This window comes from Gallus gallus, chromosome 1 (assembly GCF_016699485.2).
Source record: "Gallus gallus isolate bGalGal1 chromosome 1, bGalGal1.mat.broiler.GRCg7b, whole genome shotgun sequence".
NCBI classification, from domain to species: Eukaryota; Metazoa; Chordata; class Aves; order Galliformes; family Phasianidae; genus Gallus; species Gallus gallus.
The window spans coordinates 75,598,577-75,615,889 of NC_052532.1; the positions used below are offsets into that span (position 1 = coordinate 75,598,577).

Genomic DNA, 17,313 nt, shown 5'->3' on the forward strand with positions numbered 1-17,313 from the left:
CAAAATCTATTTATTTATTTATTTAATATATTTGAGAGTCCATTTGCGGCCAACATAAATGTATAACTTGCAGATTTTCACATTAAATGTATAGAGTTGCCATTGGACGTTCAACTAAAAAAAAAAAAAAAAAGATCATGTGTCTTTACCAGATTTTCATAAGCCCTCCCCTACCAAAGAAAAATATCCCTCGCTTCACAGCCACACTTTATTCATGTCATCACTTTTTGGCAGTACATACATATGTGAGTAATTATTGTCAAGGATGAAGCACAGGAAAAGTAATATTTAATCAAAAATCTCTGATGAACACCTGGAGATGTCACTAGGGATGGCAACCACTGCCACTGAACCAGCCTGATGCATTAGTTTCAGAAAAACAAAGTCAAACATCCCACTAGTTTTATGTTTTTGTTGCTCCCTGACTTTTATGTAAGATTTGTTACTTAAATATATTGAGTATGCATTTTATGGGATTTTAACCATTTTGTGGGGCTAGCCTGTCGTATTTTCCTGTAACAGGCTGTATTATTTACTGTCATCTAAGTCATCCTCTGAAACCTGGACTCTAAACTATTTCTGTTTATCTTCTGATCTCCAGAATCCAAACAGGCAGAATGACAGAGGCAGTGAAGGTTAGAGGGAGCCTCTGGACATCATCTCGTCCAACCCCACTGCTCCATAGGGTCAGCTGGAGCAGGTTGCACAGGGTGGTGTCCACTCAGTTTTTGAGTGTCTCCGCAGAAGGCTATTCCACAACCTCGATATGCAGTTTGTTCCAGTGTTGACTGGCTTCACAATAAAAAAGCGTTTTCTTGTGTTCTGGTAGAATTTTTTATGTTTGAATAATCTGTGCCCATTGTCTCTTGTTCTGACAGCAAGCACTAGTGGCTCCATCTTATTTATGCCTTCTCATGGGGTGTTTATATACCTTGTTCAGCCTGCAGAGGAGATGGTTTCAGGAGGATCTTATCAATCTCAGCTCTCAACTCATATGAGAGATGCTCCAGTTGCTCAGTAATCTTTGTTGCCCTTTGCTGGGAGCCCAATAGTGGCCACAGCATTGGCTTCACCAGTGCTGAGCAGAGAGAAAGGATCTCTTCCCTTGACCTGCTGACAGTGTTACTCCTAATCTTAGAATCATTTAGGTTTGAAAAGACCCATAAGATCACTAAGTACAACCATCTTCTACAAGTCCGCACCTAAACTATGTCTCTAGTGCCTCATCCACACAACTCTTAAATACCTCCAGGGATGAGGACTCCACCATTTCCCTGGGCTTCTTTTTCCAATGCCTAAGCACCCTCTCTGTGAAGAAATTCTCCCTGATAACCAATCTGAACTTCCCCTGGCACAATTTGAGGCCATTGCTTTGCGTCCTCTCACTTGTCAACTGAGAAAATAGACCAGCAACCTACTTGGTGCAACCTTCTTTCAAGTAGTTTTAGAGAGTGATAAGATCTGCCCTCAAGCCTCCTCTTCCAAACTAAACAGCCCCAGTTCCCTCAATCACTCCTTATAACTCTTGTTTTCTAGTCCCTTTACCAGCTTTGTTACTCTTCTCTGCGCAGGCTCAAGCAACTCAATATCCATCTTGTAGTGAGGGTCCGAAACTGAACGCAGTGTTTGAGATGTGGTCTCACCAGTGCTGAGTACGAAGGGGCAATTACTTGCCTAGTCCTGTTGGCCACACTATTTTTGGTGAAGGCCAGGATGCTGTTGGCCTTGTTAGCCACTTGGGCACACTGCTGGTTTGTGCTCAGTTGGCTGTTGACCAGCAACTCCAGATCTTTTTCTACTAGGCAGCCTTCTGCCACTGTGTGGGATTGTTATTACCCCAGTCTAGCACACAGCATTTAGCTTTCTTGAATACCATACAGTTGGACATAGCTCATTGATCTAACCTATCTAGATCCATCTGCAAAGTTTTCTTATCCCTGAGCAGATCAGCAGTCCTACCTAACTTGGTGTCATCTGTAAACACAGCCCTCAGTGCTGTTGGACACCTTTGTGGTGAGGGTACATAGATGGCTCATGCTCAGCTAGTCAAACAAGACAGTATTAAGTTATTTCTGAGAAAGGGATAACATACGCTTTAGTCTTTGTTTCACCATAATTAAACAATTTTTCCATCCTTCAATTCTGTTTTTGTTTTTACTGTTATGTTCCTGATGGTGCTACAATCTCCTACTACATTAGTTTTTTTTCCTATTTCAAAGTGTGTTTGTGTGGATGTGAAAGTACAGACAATATTCCATCGCATTCAGAAGATCATAATTTTATTCTAGGGTTTCATGCTTTCACAAATACTTTTTTTGAAACTGAAGATAGAGGTAATTCTTTTGAGTGACTGTTTCACCTTTCCTGTATCATTTACCCTGTAAGATAATTTGAATGTCTTTATTAAGAAGCAAAAGTGTCTCACTAGTTAAAAACTGGTTGGACAGCTGGGCTCAGAGAGTTATGGTGAATGGAGTTAAATCCAGCTAGCAGCTGGTCACTAGTGGTGTTCTTCAGCGTTCGGTGTTAGTGCCAGTCCTGTTTAATATCTTTATTGATTATTTGGTCAAGGGGATTGAGTGCACCCTCAGTAAGGCTGCAGATGGCCCCATGTTGGGAGGAAGTATTGATCTACTTGAGTGTAGGAAGGTTCTACAAAGGGATCTGGATAGGCTGTATCAATAGGCTGATGCCAGTTGTATGAACATTAACAAGATCAAGTGCCAAGTCCTGCACTTTGATCAAAAGAACCCCATGCATCGCTACAGGTTTGGGGCACAGTGACTGGAAAGCTGCATGGAAGAAAATGATCTGGGGGTGTTAGTTGACAGCCAGCTGAGCATGAGCCAGCAGTATGCCCAGATGGCCAAGAAGGCCAGTGGTGACCCATCTTCCATGAGAATTAGCATAGTTACTGGGACTAGGGAAGACTAGGGTACTGGGACATGCCCTTGTACATTGCACTGGTGAGGCTGCACCTTGAGTACTGTGTATGGTTTTGTGACCCACACTACAAGAAGGAGCTGGAGTGTGTCCAGAGAAAGGCAGTGAAGCTTATTGAAGGGTCTGGAGTGAGGAACAGTTGAGGGAACTGTGATTGTTTGTTCTGGAGAAGGCTCAGGCTCATTGCTCTCTACTACTTGAAAGGAGGTCGTAGCGAGATGGGAGTTGATCTCTTCTCCCAAGTAACTAGTACTAGAGGAAATCACAGAATCACAGAATTGCAGGGGCTGGAAAGGACCTCTAAGAGATCTTCGAGTCCAACCCCCCTGCAAAGCAGGCCCCCTACAGCAGGCTGCACAGGTAGGCGTCCAGGCAAGTCTTGAATATCTCCAGAGAAGGAGAATCCACAACCTCCATGGGCAGCCTGTTCCAGTGCTCTGTCACCCTTACTGTGAGCAAGTTCCTTTGCATGTTGGTGTGGAACTTCCTATGCTGCAGTTTATGGTCGTTTCCCCTTGTCCTGTCCCTACAGACCGCTGAGAAGAGGTTGGCCGGGTCTCTTTGACCCCCAAAGTTAAGATACTTATATACACATTAATCAGATCCCCTCTGAGTCTTTTTTTCTCAAGGCTGAACAGACCCAGTTCACTCAGCCTTTCCTCACAGGAGAAATGCTCCAGGCCCTTTAACATCTTTGTGGCCCTCCACTGAACTCTCATCAGGAGATCATTGACTTTTTTGTACTGGGGAGCCAGGAACTGGATACAGTACTCTAGGTGATGTCCTCAAGTTGCACCAGGGGAGGTTTGTGTTGGATATTAGGAAAATTTTTTTTTTCAGAAAGAGTGGCCTAACACTGATTGGAACAGATTGTCTGGGGAAGCGGTGGGGTCGCCATCCCTTGGAGGTGTTCAGAAAACATGTAGTTGTGGCACTGAAGGACATGGTTTGGTGGGGGTGGTGTTGATGAGTTGACTGTTGGACTTGATGGTCTTAGAGGTCTTTTCCAACCTTAATGATTCTGTGATTCCCCTATACTTGTTATTTGTATTAATTTAGCTGCAGTTTATCCATAATATCTGGCATGTAACAGTCACCTCCAAGAAGATGAGTTACTGAAGGAATTCCTTTAGGCCAAGTCTGATGTATTCCTACTCAACTATTTTAACCTGAACAGCTTGTTACTTATCACCTATACTTCACTTAGTGTTAGGTTGTTTTGCATTTGACCATCAAACATCAGGTCCTATTACTCTCCCTAACATTATCTAGAAATCTCCGTTCTTGCCAGGGGATATTGGTTATGGCTATCTCTCAAGGAATTCAGTCAAATACCATGCCTTGGGGGAATCGGCAGACTCCATTACCTGGCAATTCATGGAGTGTGGCATGTACTTTCAGTGTTTCCGCGAGTTATCTAATGGTTTCGTGGGGAGCCAGGGGTGCTCATCACATTCCACATGCACCCTTCCCCTTTAGCATGTTATTTGTTGTATGATTTGCCAAGACCATTTGTTTGTTAGTATATGTTTAGAATTGTTACCTTATGAGCATTTGCTAACTGAGATTGTAATTGCTTAGGGACATTGTATTAATTAAATTTATAGTTAACCACCTGACTTGTGGTCAGTGAAGTGTGTTATCTGAACTCTGTGCATCCCCACTGTCTGTAAGGCAGGGAGCAGTGCGCAATAGAAAATCTGTGCGACATTGCTGATCATGGTGCATGACAGGGTTGCAAACAACTTTTGCCCGCATTATGTAAGTATGGACAACATGGTGTTGCAAAGATAGATTTGGATTAAATTCACTATTCTCTTTGCGTTAGCTAAGAAAATTCATTTTAATCTGTTCATAACTTGTAGCAATAGCTTTTTCTGTAGCACAGGTATCTCAGTTTATTATTATTTTTTAAAATTCTTCTGCATGATATTCCTATTTCTCTGAGTTGGGGCATCTGCTTAGCTATGAAAATGACAAAACATATGCATGTATTTCAGCATTTGAGATTTTGTTTTGTTTTGTTTTTGCATTTTGTTTTTTGTTTTGATACAGTTCTGGAATATTTAACTTGAAAGTACCCAATAATTCCACAACAGAGTTCAATTTTTTTAACTTAGTGGCAAGTGGGAATAGAAGTTAATTTAATGGCATGTGTTTTCTGGAAACCTCGTTCTACTTCTCTCCTTGTGTCTTCTTCCAGTTTTCCTTTTTGGGGTTACATTCACAGCACCATCTGCCAGCTTGTGACTCCACGTCATTGGTCATTTCAGCACCTAGACCAGACAGTGAATTTCCTTTCTAAATCGAAATTTTGGCTAGCCCTGCATGCCATCAATAGAATACATAAGATTTGTCTGTTTCCCATATTAAATAACTTCTTCCTTCAGTATTGTTCTTTCACTTCAAGAGAGGTCTTTATCAAAGCTATGTAGGAAGAAAGTGCACAGCTGTGATAGGCAGAGTATATGTGTTCACGTCAATTAATTAACTTTCTCATTTTTACAGTTGATGGCTCTAAATCGCAGTTTTTGTAATAATTCATTCTCATCTGAAAGGAAAGAGAAGACACATCTTAGAACCAAAAAATGGAGTTATTTTGAAAATTAGCTGTAAAATAAATAGGAAAATAATTATTTCTTGTATCTGCAGGAATTGAATAGTTGGCATATACTCACAGATATTAACAGTAGTTCTAGGAAGTCTGGTAGAAGGAGAAAATAGTGTAAGATTGACCCACGATGAAACCTAAAATTGTGAGTTAATTTGGAGCTGAGTGTTGTATAAAGGAAGAGAGACTATGCTGAATTGCTGTGAACTTTGTTAGGTCTTCACATGTAAATTGTCTGAAAGCCCACTTCGGTAGTGGCTCATAATCTGTCCATGAGTAATGAAAGTTTTTTAGCTTACAAAATGTTTTCAGAGCAGTTTAGCTCAGTGACTGAATCACTGGTCCTGTTTGTGACAGAAAATGAAGTATGTTTCTTTCATAATGCCTTATAACTTGGTCTTCCTATGGGTTAGAAATCATGGTTTACAGTTGTTTGGAAGTCTCAACGACTATGCTGTAGTCTGTAGATGTCGTGTTTTATTATAATGCAAACTAATTTCTAGAAATAATTATTTGTTTCTTGCCTTTTGCAGCATCTTTGAGGATGAAGGCATGAAGCTACGACAGCTGAAACTAGAGAATCAGGTAAGTGATTGTGCATAAGCTGGCAAAAATAAATGTAGGAAAACAAATGTTAGCCATCTTATTTTAGAAAGGGAAATTAAAGTGCTTGTTTTCTCTTTTTCTCCCTTCTTCTCTGTTCCCATTTTTCTTCTTGATCGCCCGGCGTGTTGTCATTTAGTTTGTAGTTTGTTGCTCAGAACTACTTAAGGTATACAGCAACCACTAGTGTAGGCCACATTGTTCAGTTTCTGTTGTGATATGCAAGGCTGCAGATGGATTCACAGCATCACAGGGGCTTGAGAACTGGGTGTGAAGTGATTAAAAACGGTCGGAAGAATACAAGCAGAACTGATTACTAATGTTTTTCATTAAAGTTCTGCCTGACTTTTGTTAGATAGCTTGTGTGATTTGTAGGTTTGATTTCTTTTATGCATTTATTTTTTGTACATGTCTTACTCATTTCATTGGCATTGAATTACCGCAAGGCAGGAATGAATAATGAGGTTGGAAGACTGTAAGTAATTAGCATTTTAAGTCTCAAAGTAAAAGGTTCCCTGAGCTACAGAAAGATCTGTTTACTACTGCTTTGGAAAAATATACCCAGTTTCTTTCTACTTACTGTTATTTTTGTCTCCTGCAAAACAAACACAAAAAGGAAAAGAAAACAAAACAACACGTTTGCAGCCAAGCATTTATCTAATATTAGATTTTGTCTCTTTTTTTAAAGCAGCTGAGTGCTGTTTGCTGGATACTTAGATCACTTGCTCATCAAATTAACAAAGTATCCATCCTCTGAAATTTCAAGTGCTTACCTAAAAGTTAGAAGTTAGGAGATTATTGTAATTATCTAGCTGTCCATTTCACATGGAATGGAATTCACAGTATTAAGTTAAAGATTAAATTCATCAAAGTAGAATATAAAGTTGTGTTGAAATTAAAGTACAGTTTTTAGAAACTTTGTCTCTCATCTGATGATCTTTAAGTCAAGACATAACAGTTTTCAGGGAACTGATGCATCAGTTAAGAACCCTTTTTACCAAAACTTGTTTGTTATTTCTAGTCTGAGTTTGTATAGCTTTGAATCCAGACAGATTCATTGTTGACTTGACCTCCGTGCATATATGGACACTTACCTAACACATTTCAGAGTATGGGAGTTAAAAATATCCTTGGCTATATTTGTAAAAGCTACCTGTAAACTTTCCAATAACACTTGTTGTAAAGAAAAACAGCAAAATAATGAAAAGCATTAGCTTGAGAAAAAGGTCTTGGAAGTAATTTGTAAAGGAAAACATAGTGCCAAATGCCACTTATTAACAAGTTCCCATAAGAAGGATGATGTGACTACTTGGTGATGAACCCTGATGTTCATTTCAGGACTGTTGGCTTAGTTTATGAGCCAGTAGCAACCAGTGGCTCTTATTGCACTGCTTAGGCACTGTGGTCAGTGTATACCAGTTTGAGATATTGTCACGGAGATGCATCAGTGTTCCACCAAAACAAAGCTGCTGGGCTGGGTGGAATTCACAGAATAACAATTCCTTTGCAGCAACTGCCAGTTAAACAACAGAGAGGCAAATTCATAGAATTCATATACTTTTACAACTTGATTCAGGGTTCAGGCTTTTTGTGGTAGTGTTTTTTTTTTTGTTGTTGTTTTGTTTTGTTTTGTTTTGTTTTGTTTTTCCTCCTTTTTTGGGGGGGGAAGAGGGGTTTGATTGAGACTGCAAGCATCTGTAGAACTGACAACTAGAAACTTTCATTAAAATATATTTTAACACCCCAGTTCTACTGTTGCTTGGTGATATTTGGTGAGAAATGCTAACAGTCTCTCATTTAGGATTGTATATTTAAGTTTGAATGTTAACTTTGAAAGTCTGCTTTTATCTTTTACACAAGTAGTACCATGCTTTCTGAAGCAATAAGCGTCAATAGCAGATCACAGTCAGACATAATGGACTCATTACTGTTTGTAGCAGATGCCTATGCTTAGGAAATTTCTCCTAAACATTTAGAGGAATGGAGATAAAAATTGCAGAATGTTTTTGTGAAATACAGCAGGATTGTGTTTAGCATAAATTTTCTTCACCTCAATAAGCAAAGTTTTAGAGAGAGACCTGTTTAAATCACTATCAAGTTTCATCACTTTGGTTATCCTGAAGTTCTTCTGAAAAGGTTTGTCACATCTAGCAGCAATAAAGTATATGTTTTAATATGCGTTAAAAAATCTAATTTTGTTGAATAATCAGTAGAGTAACTTTAAAAATTAGTATGTACTATACTGACCCTAGTTTCAATTTCCACTTCTAACAGTAGCTATGTACTTCCTTACTGTTTTTAGGATGTGTTTATTTTTCATCTGTCCATTTGCTAGGTACAAAGCCTCAGCAACATTTTTTTCTCAAATCCTTATTTTTTTTTTTTTTAATTTGTGTTTTCCATTCTCCTTTTATGTCAACTATTAAATATTTAGAAAATATAGCAGAACTTTTTCACTTGGCATTAATTTATCCTAATGTATATATATTAAAGACTTACACTCTTCTGGATGATCTGACTACTCTTCTAGAGAAAAAACGTAACTGAGTATTTTCTAAGAATTTTAATTTACCTTACCTTCCTCTAGACTGATCTGATAATCTATGTGCAATTCTTTGTATTTTTTGCTGTTCAGGATGATCCTTGCAAGTAATTCTGCAGTAACTAATACTATCTGTGTTACAGTCTAATCTTCAAAGTGTAATCGTGTGGGTTTTTTGCTTATTTAAGTATTTTGGAGAAGAGTACTTGCAAAGCGTAAAGAATAAAGAAAAGGCCAAGAACTGAATTGTGCTAGAACTTTTTAAGGGGAGGTTGCCTGTGAAACTGTTGTAAGCAGAGATAAAAAGCCTAACAGGAAAGGAAAAATCCAATGAGATAGAAGAATCGTAACAGGAGAGGAAAGAACTTGAAAATTGTTTGTGTCTCAAGTGAATTGAGTTGTTAGTACTGTTTATCTGATGGATCTTTGAAGACAGAGAAGAATTTGGTGAAGCAAGTTTATTTTTGTCCTCAGGAAAAAACTTTTAGGGTTTTTTTCAGATACAAAAGAAGCTGTCATGAGTAATCTCCATCTGTGGCAAGTGGTCTGCACATCTTCATCATGCATCATCTTAATTTTTAAGATTCAAGCATGGCTGCCTTTAAAATGATGCAGTGTCTGTATTTGCTTTAAGTTTAGAAGTTCTTTCTATTTACATTTAATAGGAAATCATGAACATCAAATGTGTATGTGTGATGGAAACATAACATTTTGTTTTTAACACTAACACTTGAATTTCTTTCATTCCTGAATTAAATACAAATATTTTGCAAGGTAGATCAGATTTTGTGTTACTAAAGCAGTCTTATTTTAATGACTGATTTTTATTTGTTTCTTTTATTCCTCTATCTTATCTCTTAACATTAGTTTTTGGGAGCTGTATCTTCTGAGTTGTATCCTCTTGTGATATCATAGCCTTTGTCACAAAGGCCATGTCCTTTGCAAGCCTTGAATTGCTTTTATTGCGTTGTGGCAGCATTTATAACTGTAGTGGCAGAGTGAGCCCTGGTGAAGGATGTTTAGAAATGGTATGCTAATATAATGAAAGACTTAACTGCCATGTAATCAATAGGACAAGAGCTCTTATTCTGTCACCTTCTGATAATCTTGGTGATAGTTCTTCTAATACAAATTTAGTTTAGTTGTACAAATCAATGAGAAAAAAAAATGTACATTCTCTGCATGCATGGGAAGTTGTCCTAGGAAAGGGAATGTTTAGTAGTTCAAGTTGTAACTACATTGGAAGGTGTGGAGAGTTCTTGTGAGCTAGTTGGTTTGTTCTGTCAGTTTAAGTACGATGAATAGAGTAATAAGTTTGCAGTACATGCTACATGTTATAACATATACTTTATAAAATGTTTCACAATGGATTCTAAGTGACTACTGAATTTGACTGTTTATATTAAGGTTTACTGAAATTTTGTCTGGAGAAAAGGAGTTAAAATTATCTGTTGATGGTCTCAGGATAGATCTATCAAGTGGAGAACCAAAAGCAGTGTTTCACTGCAGACACTGTAACATCTCTGTCTAGGATTTCTGTGAGAGACAAGAGCACTTTATTTAGGTTGATTGGAAATCCTCATCAGTGGCTGAGGCACTGACTCTCTGGCAGATGTAATTACTTATCCTTATTTCATGCCTTTTCTTTTATTTCACAGAGAGCTCTTCTAGAGAAAAAGCAGAAGAAGAAACGTCTTGATCCCTTGATGGTACAGCCAAATCCCGAGGCAAAGCTGCACAGGTCAAAGCCCAAAGGGTTTGAGGAGCAGACTCCTTTAGTAGAAACTCCTACCACTTTCCACAGTGCTGTTGTGTTACATGGTAAGTACCTGACTGTAACAGTGTTCTCCCAGCATGCCACTGCATTTTCATAGATGGTGTCATAGATGGTCACCTGTGTTGCTGTGACAGTGGTCAAGGCATAAACAAGACTGATCACAAACTTTCTTACGTACAGCAATAGAACTGCAATATAATATGACAGAGAAATATTGAAGTGTATAAACAAGCAAAAATCACATCTCCAGTTTTGTGACAGCTGAGAATCTTCTTTTGAGTAATCCCTCCCTTTTTTTAAGGTAAAAAGAACTGTAGAAATGGGTTACGAACTTCTCTATTGATAGGGAGTTGCAAATCCAAAGTAAGAGAACTTCCTGAAGCAGTAGGATAAAGAAAAGAGGATAGTCCTGTGTTGACAGCGTTTACTGTTTTTCATGGTATCACGGTATGTTCTATTTCAAGATTGGGTGTGACTAAATCATAAAGTAATTAATCAAAACAAAGGGCTTGTGAATACCAGATTAAATTCTGGCTGTTTTTTATCTCTCTCTCTTTTTTTTTTTTTTTTTTTTCTGTGGCCTTCTGGGAGACAGCAGAAACATGATAAGCAAGTTATAGGGGTCCAGAAAAGCACAAACATGATGTGATATCGGGAAGCCAAATCCTGCCTTCAGTGGTCTGAAGACATTACAGTAAAATGTCAGCCATTTTGTTGAGAATGAAAAGCAGTGCATTAGTGAGAGCTTTAAAGACTTGCATGTCATAGAATGGAAAAGAAGAGTAACAATTAAACCCCTACATTGTAGCAGAAATGTCAGGAAGTGGTTTATGAGAGCTAAGATCCTATCAGCCTATCAACAAAGTAATAGTGAATAGGCTTTGAGATGCATACTAATGCAAAATGTTGTAGTGCTACTGTTACGTTAATAGGAAATTAATTTGTAGAGTAGAATAAAGTAGAATAAACAAACAAACCTGAGTTACCTAGTTGGAAAACTTGGGCAGCCTAGTCTAGTGGTTGGCAACCCTGCACATAGCAAGGAGGTTGAAACTAGATGATCATTCTGGTTCTTTTCAACCCAAGCCATTCTATGATTCCATTCTATGATTCCATGTGTGTTTGGAGCTATGATGTCCCCTGAGATCCTTTCGTTTAAGTGTTTGGTGTTTTTTTGTTATCTAGATGTCTTTCACAATCTTAGGATGGGGAGGAAGGTGTTGATGTGGATGATAGCATTTATGTATTCAAAATTAAATGGGGAAATTCTGATAAAAGAAAACTTGAAGAGAGTAAAAAATATCATAGTTAGGAAACTTCAGTATTACCGAAACCACAGGAAAGAAAAGAGGAAACTAACTACTCCACTTGCTTACACAGTTCTGAAGCTCCTTTAATACATATAAATCATGTCAGAAGTTTGACTAGATAAAGCAATGCAGTTTTAAGATGAAACATAGTGGAAAGGCAAGAAATCAAAGCAGAAACTACGCTGTGCACTACACAAACATGTTTATAATATGTAGGTCACCTGAAATTAATGCCTCCTATTTATTTCCATGGAAGCTACCACAGATAGGAAGAACACTGTAACACTATTTGGTAGAGCAAATTCTGAGCTACAAAACACTATTTTTCAGCATATTCACTCCCATTAGCTATGCATTTTGACCTGCAATGAGCAAGAGCCTGCATTCTGTGCTTATAAAAATAAAAAATAAAATAAACATTTGCAGCAGTGGTGGTAATCTACTATCTTGACTTGCTGTCACTACTGCTGAAATGCACCACCCATTGCCTCACTGTGCTAACATCTACTGCTCAGTCTCCATAAACAGTCAGGAAACGTTGATGAATGTCAATGGGTATGATTTTTTCTGCATGGAGAAATTCACTTCCACAGCTTTGCTTTTCACACGCCAGTTCCATGTCAGATGCCATTTTGTCACATGGCAACATGAGCCACGATGATGGAATTTTAGTGGGAAGATTCATTCTCTACTGCCATACCGCCAGCGTTTGCCTCTGATGCCATTAATCATCAACATAATAAAATAGGAGGATGCGCTTTTAGAGCAGCCCTCATATTGTGCCAGACCATGACATCAAGAGATCTTCACCAATTACAAAGTGCAATGTATGCTGTGTTAAATGTTTAAAACTGGAAATGTAATTTCTACTGAAACTGTGGAAGGCATCAATTCACTATTTGTTTGGCCTATGCCTTTGGATATTCTTAACAAATTGATTTGTGATGTTTACTGTAGAACACTCATTTAACATCATTCCTTGTAAATAAAGAGTTTGAAGGTTGGAGCAGTAGAAAAAAAATAGTTGTACATAAATAAAGTTACGCATAACAACTTGCATGACAAATAGCACTCATCTTAATTGCTCTAGCCATTGGAAAAAAAATAAAAGCAATCACCATATTTATAAAAGGGGAAACTAATGTATGTGGTGTTCAAAATAACAAGAGGTCTGTATCACACTAAGGCCTAGCTTGACAAAAGTCGAATTCAACAAGAATATGTCAGTACTTTAAAGTCGTGCTTAAGCAAGAACGGATGAAAAGAACAACCATTCTGTGATATATCTTTATCTGTAAAAATGATACTTCTACGTTTTGTTTCATTTTGGCTTGCAGGCATTGATAGACCAGTTTCTTTCTTGAAATCAGAAGTGCAAGATTTAGGAAACAAACTCCAGACTTTCTCTGTTGGATCTTCCATAACAGCAGAAAATGCAGATGAGGAAAACAATGGACATGTTCTAACAGAAACATTACGCAATGCACATCTGCAAGAAATCTTACAGAAGCGAGGTAAGTGTTGATAATAGGCAGATGTGTTTTTCAGGACTCCTCTGCTTGTAATCCTTTTTTTTTTCTGTGCATTAAAAATAATTAGAAAATTAAGAAACAATGAAACAAGTGTTTGTAGGCCTTTCCTTTTACATGCAGAGCTAGTAGATTGTACATAATGCAGAAATGCAGATTTGCAGTTTCTTCTTCTGTTATTAACTGGATATGAATGTACTGCATAATTATCTGGCCTTTCCAAATAAGTTAGTGACAAAACTCTGCAATTCAAATTTTGCTAAAATTCAGGGCATTTTAATTCCAGATATAATATATCTGGATATGATACTTGAATAATTTTACTACAATAGAACCCTCTAAAACCATAATGCTATAATTTAACCGTTGAGAAGACTAATAAGAGAGATGTTCTTCCTGAGTCAGAGGCTGTATCCCATGGAGTACTTTGCCAGGGGAGTGTCCATCTCTGTTGCTGAGTGACTTATATGGATGTCAGTACTACAGAAAGGCATTTTTTTGAATGCAGCCTAACCAGAATAATTAGTAGTGTTTAATACAGCAAGCAGCTTGTTTTATTAGGAGAGCCTGTGTCCCAGAATATTTCCAGTATTCTTCATAAATACTACTATGTGTAGGAATAGTTTTTTTCAATTGTCACATCCAACAGCTGTTTATGTATTAATAGCAACATCACAGAAGATTTAGGGAAAGAAGCAGGAAAGAGTATCCAGAAACTTCAGCAGAAATTAGTGAAGGTAAAATGTAAACTATGGATGATGAAATTGACTGGAGTATTAGGGTTAACACCTTTCTTCTTTCGAAGTATGCTTTGAGAAATTTACAGACAGATTGTTAAGAAGTTTTTCTGTTTTACTTGAGACAAAGAATTTCCAGCAATGCCACCTATATTAAAACATTGTAAAATTGATTCACAGAAAATAATTCAGCTACAGCAGTCTGAGCTTGTTAATTTTCTATAGTGCATTATGTAGTTTTCCATTCTACAGCAAAATTAAAGAACGGAATCACAGAACAACGTAACTCCATGTAGAGAGGAAACACCAAACAGTGATATGTACAGATATGTTATTTATCCACATCATCTCTATATAGCTGTGATTAAGATTAAATATATCCTGGGACAGTCAGATCAGTAGTAGTATTTGAGACTTGAGTTATTGCTTCTGATGTACTGATGATATAAAACAGGAGAGGCTCTAACTAAAGAATTATCATAATCAATAACACTAAGAGGAAATGATGAAGAATATAACCTGTACAGAGCCCAACCTATGGAGTAGGTTTTACCTACCAATATAGAGTTGGATTGCCTTTTTTGTTCTTAAACTACAGAGAGGTTGTTGGGTTTTTTTTTGCTTATAAAAATAAGCAAAATTTAATTCAATGATAGCACATTCATGATATAATATATTGCTTGGTGAAATACGTATTAATGAAAACTTTATCAGCCACAAGCTGACAGCTGTAAAATGTTTCTACCGCTATCAGTATTATACATATAATATAATCAGAATTACAAAGCTCAGAAAGTGATATAGCACAAGAATAAAAACAGCAATTTGAAAAAAAAAATAGTTATGCAAAGGTTACATGTGAATTAGTGATGCCATAAACTCATGACACTTTCTTTTAGAGGTTATCTGCTTGATTCTGTGTTCTGACAGGAATTTCAGGCAGTTTGAATTTTGATGAGGAGGACACGGAAGAAGAGGAAGAAGTAAGTAAGAGACCAGCATCTCAGTCACCACATCCTGAATCTGAGAGGCCTAGTTCTGCAACCATCAAGAAATCCTTTGCAGTAGGTGTTTTGAAATGAGTTTCTAATGAGAACTGGGCATGTTATTGATTTTTATTACTAACCCCTTTAGCACTGTGTTAAAATACTGTATTTGCAGTTATTGTTAATCCTTGAAGTCAGAGGAAGGACAGTACTGTCAGATCACCTAACAGAAGAACATCTAATTAAATAGAAAGACCTGGTAATCATCAAAGGAACAATGATGGGCGGAGAGACCTAATCCATGTAGCCTAATCAGTGAATAGGGGAATACTCTTAATCAGCTGCTCCTGTGATGCTCAAAGAAGAAAGATTAGACCATTATCTCTGGTTCAAAATCTGCCAAGATGATTCAGGGAAACTCTGAAATGCCATACAAACTAAGAGGGATTGCTACGTCTATTACAGGTTTTATTGTACGGATGCAAGGCAGAACAGAATTTTGGGATGGAGTGGGGAAAATTCTGGGATTGTACAAAGCTTAATATGAGGTGCTTAGAGAGAGGGACACAAGGGAAGAGGATCAAGTTGAGTCAGGGGACAACAAGCATAAGAAAACAAGGAGTAAATAGAGAGGATAAAAGTCCCCAGGGATCCTGGATCCTGGAAGTCCATGATAATATTCAAGTGACCCAATTGAGTGTATTTGTGAGGAGGCTGTGTGTATACTGTGCTACCCTAGCCAGTGAGTAGTACAAGAAATCTAGTTGCTAGTAAATAAAAAAACTGAGGTGTGTTTGACAGCTGCTGGAGATGACTTGGAAATTCCCCATGAGGGAATTTCAAGTGTGTGTGTGTGTACTCACTCAGATTTTATACTATATGAAGCTGCTAATAGGGTAAACAAGCAAACTCATTCATCTCCAAGATGAAGGAGGAATACTCCAGGTTCTGCAGTCTACAGGGTTTCACAGAATCACAGAACATTTTGAGCTGTAAGGGACCTATAGGGATCACAGATTCCAACTCCTGGCTCCTCACAGAACCACTCAAAGTTTTAGCCCTGTGTCTGATTGTCCAAGCAGTCATTGGACAACAGTGAACTCTAGCAGCTTGGCACCTTGACCACTACCCTGGAAAGCCTGTTCCATGACCAAGCAACCTATCAGAGAAGAACCTTTCTGAACACCCAACTTGATCCTTCCCTGGTGCAGCTCTCCCTTGGCCACTTCCTTGGATCCCACAGATGGAAGTTTTGCAAAGTGCTGACCCATGTTTTCCTCTTCTCTTAAGGAAAGGACTGAGACACACCCAACTCAGGGCAGTGGGCACTGGGCTCCCTCCTTCCTATCTGAGGACCCAGGACTCTGGGTTGAGTGAGCCTTCCTCACTGCCCTGCCCAGTAGCATCGTGGGGCCTGTCCCAGCCCCATGTCACAGCTGTGCTCTTAGCACTGACCCCGGGCCATGGCAGGCTAGCTTCCTCTAAAAAAATAACAGTATCTGATACCAGATTTCCGCTAGAATTCCAGTTCCTTTGGTGACCATAGCGTGCATCCTAACTGTATGCATTATTCCAGGGTTTCTCCAGCACTGTCCTCTTAGTCCATTTCTGCTGCTTTTCTGAACCAACGTAAGCTTAGTGATCATTTCAGCCAGAGAATACCTAATCTGTTTTACTGCAGCATCCATTCAGCATATCATGGTGCCTCATTTACCACAGGGTTTGAAGTTCTAGAAGCAGAGAAGCACTTTGTTTAGAATGTTTACAGTGTCTCAATCTGTTTTTCCATTCCTAGTAATTCACTCTGGTTAACAGCTTTATTTTCTCTCCTTCCCTGGGAGAGCTAGAATAAAAAAGTTTTTATCCACTTTTTTTAGAGAAACACAGATGTATTATCATTCAACTTTCTTTTCTCAGATATGTTCTTGGGACATCTGTTTCAACAGACCTTCCTTACCATGGGGAATACCGGAGTCTCTGGTCTGATGTTGGTTTTCTAATATGATGGTTCTTCCTATAGGAAATAGGTGCTTCCTGTAGTCCATCCCACCAGACGGTTGCACATCTGGGAGAAGTAGAGAACTTGGAGGAATTTGCATTGCGCCCTGCGCCCCATGGTATTACAGTCAAGTGTCGAATCACTAGAGATAAGAAGGGAATGGACCGGGGCCTCTTCCCTACCTATTACATGCATCTGGAAAAGGATAACAACAGAAAGGTATTGGAAGCAGTGTACAGTGTCTTGGTTGTTGTATTCTTAGACATAATATTTTAG

The 17,313-nt window shown here is 38.3% G+C and overlaps 1 protein-coding gene and 1 long non-coding RNA gene across 15 annotated transcripts in view; one reads left to right on the top strand and one right to left on the bottom strand.

Annotated features, from left to right (window-relative positions):
* TULP3 (TUB like protein 3) overlaps window positions 1–17,313 on the top strand; it is a 56,629-nt gene that overhangs the window by 6,822 nt on the left and 32,494 nt on the right. For 7 of the 14 annotated variants that reach the window (XR_006933109.1, XR_006933115.1, XR_006933110.1 and 4 more), the window contains exons 1-5: window positions 9,617–9,727; window positions 10,358–10,520; window positions 13,124–13,300; window positions 14,983–15,116; window positions 17,059–17,256. Coding sequence is in view for 3 of the 14 variants with exons in the window: in XM_046909716.1 (XP_046765672.1) it covers window positions 9,632–9,727; window positions 10,358–10,520; window positions 13,124–13,300; window positions 14,983–15,116; window positions 17,059–17,256 (768 nt within the window). In the remaining 11 variants the exon portion in view is untranslated. Of the gene's footprint in view, window positions 1–6,087; window positions 6,140–9,616; window positions 9,728–10,357; window positions 10,521–13,123; window positions 13,301–14,982; window positions 15,117–17,058; window positions 17,257–17,313 lie in introns of those variants that run through there. The other 7 variants (XR_006933119.1, XR_006933121.1, XR_006933118.1 and 4 more) reach the window with 3 other exon arrangements.
* On the bottom strand, window positions 5,064–17,063 carry LOC121109408. Its single transcript, XR_005845388.1, has 2 exons — window positions 16,701–17,063; window positions 5,064–5,494 (listed from the first exon to the last, which is right to left on the bottom strand). It is a non-coding gene; the product is annotated as an uncharacterized LOC121109408 (long non-coding RNA).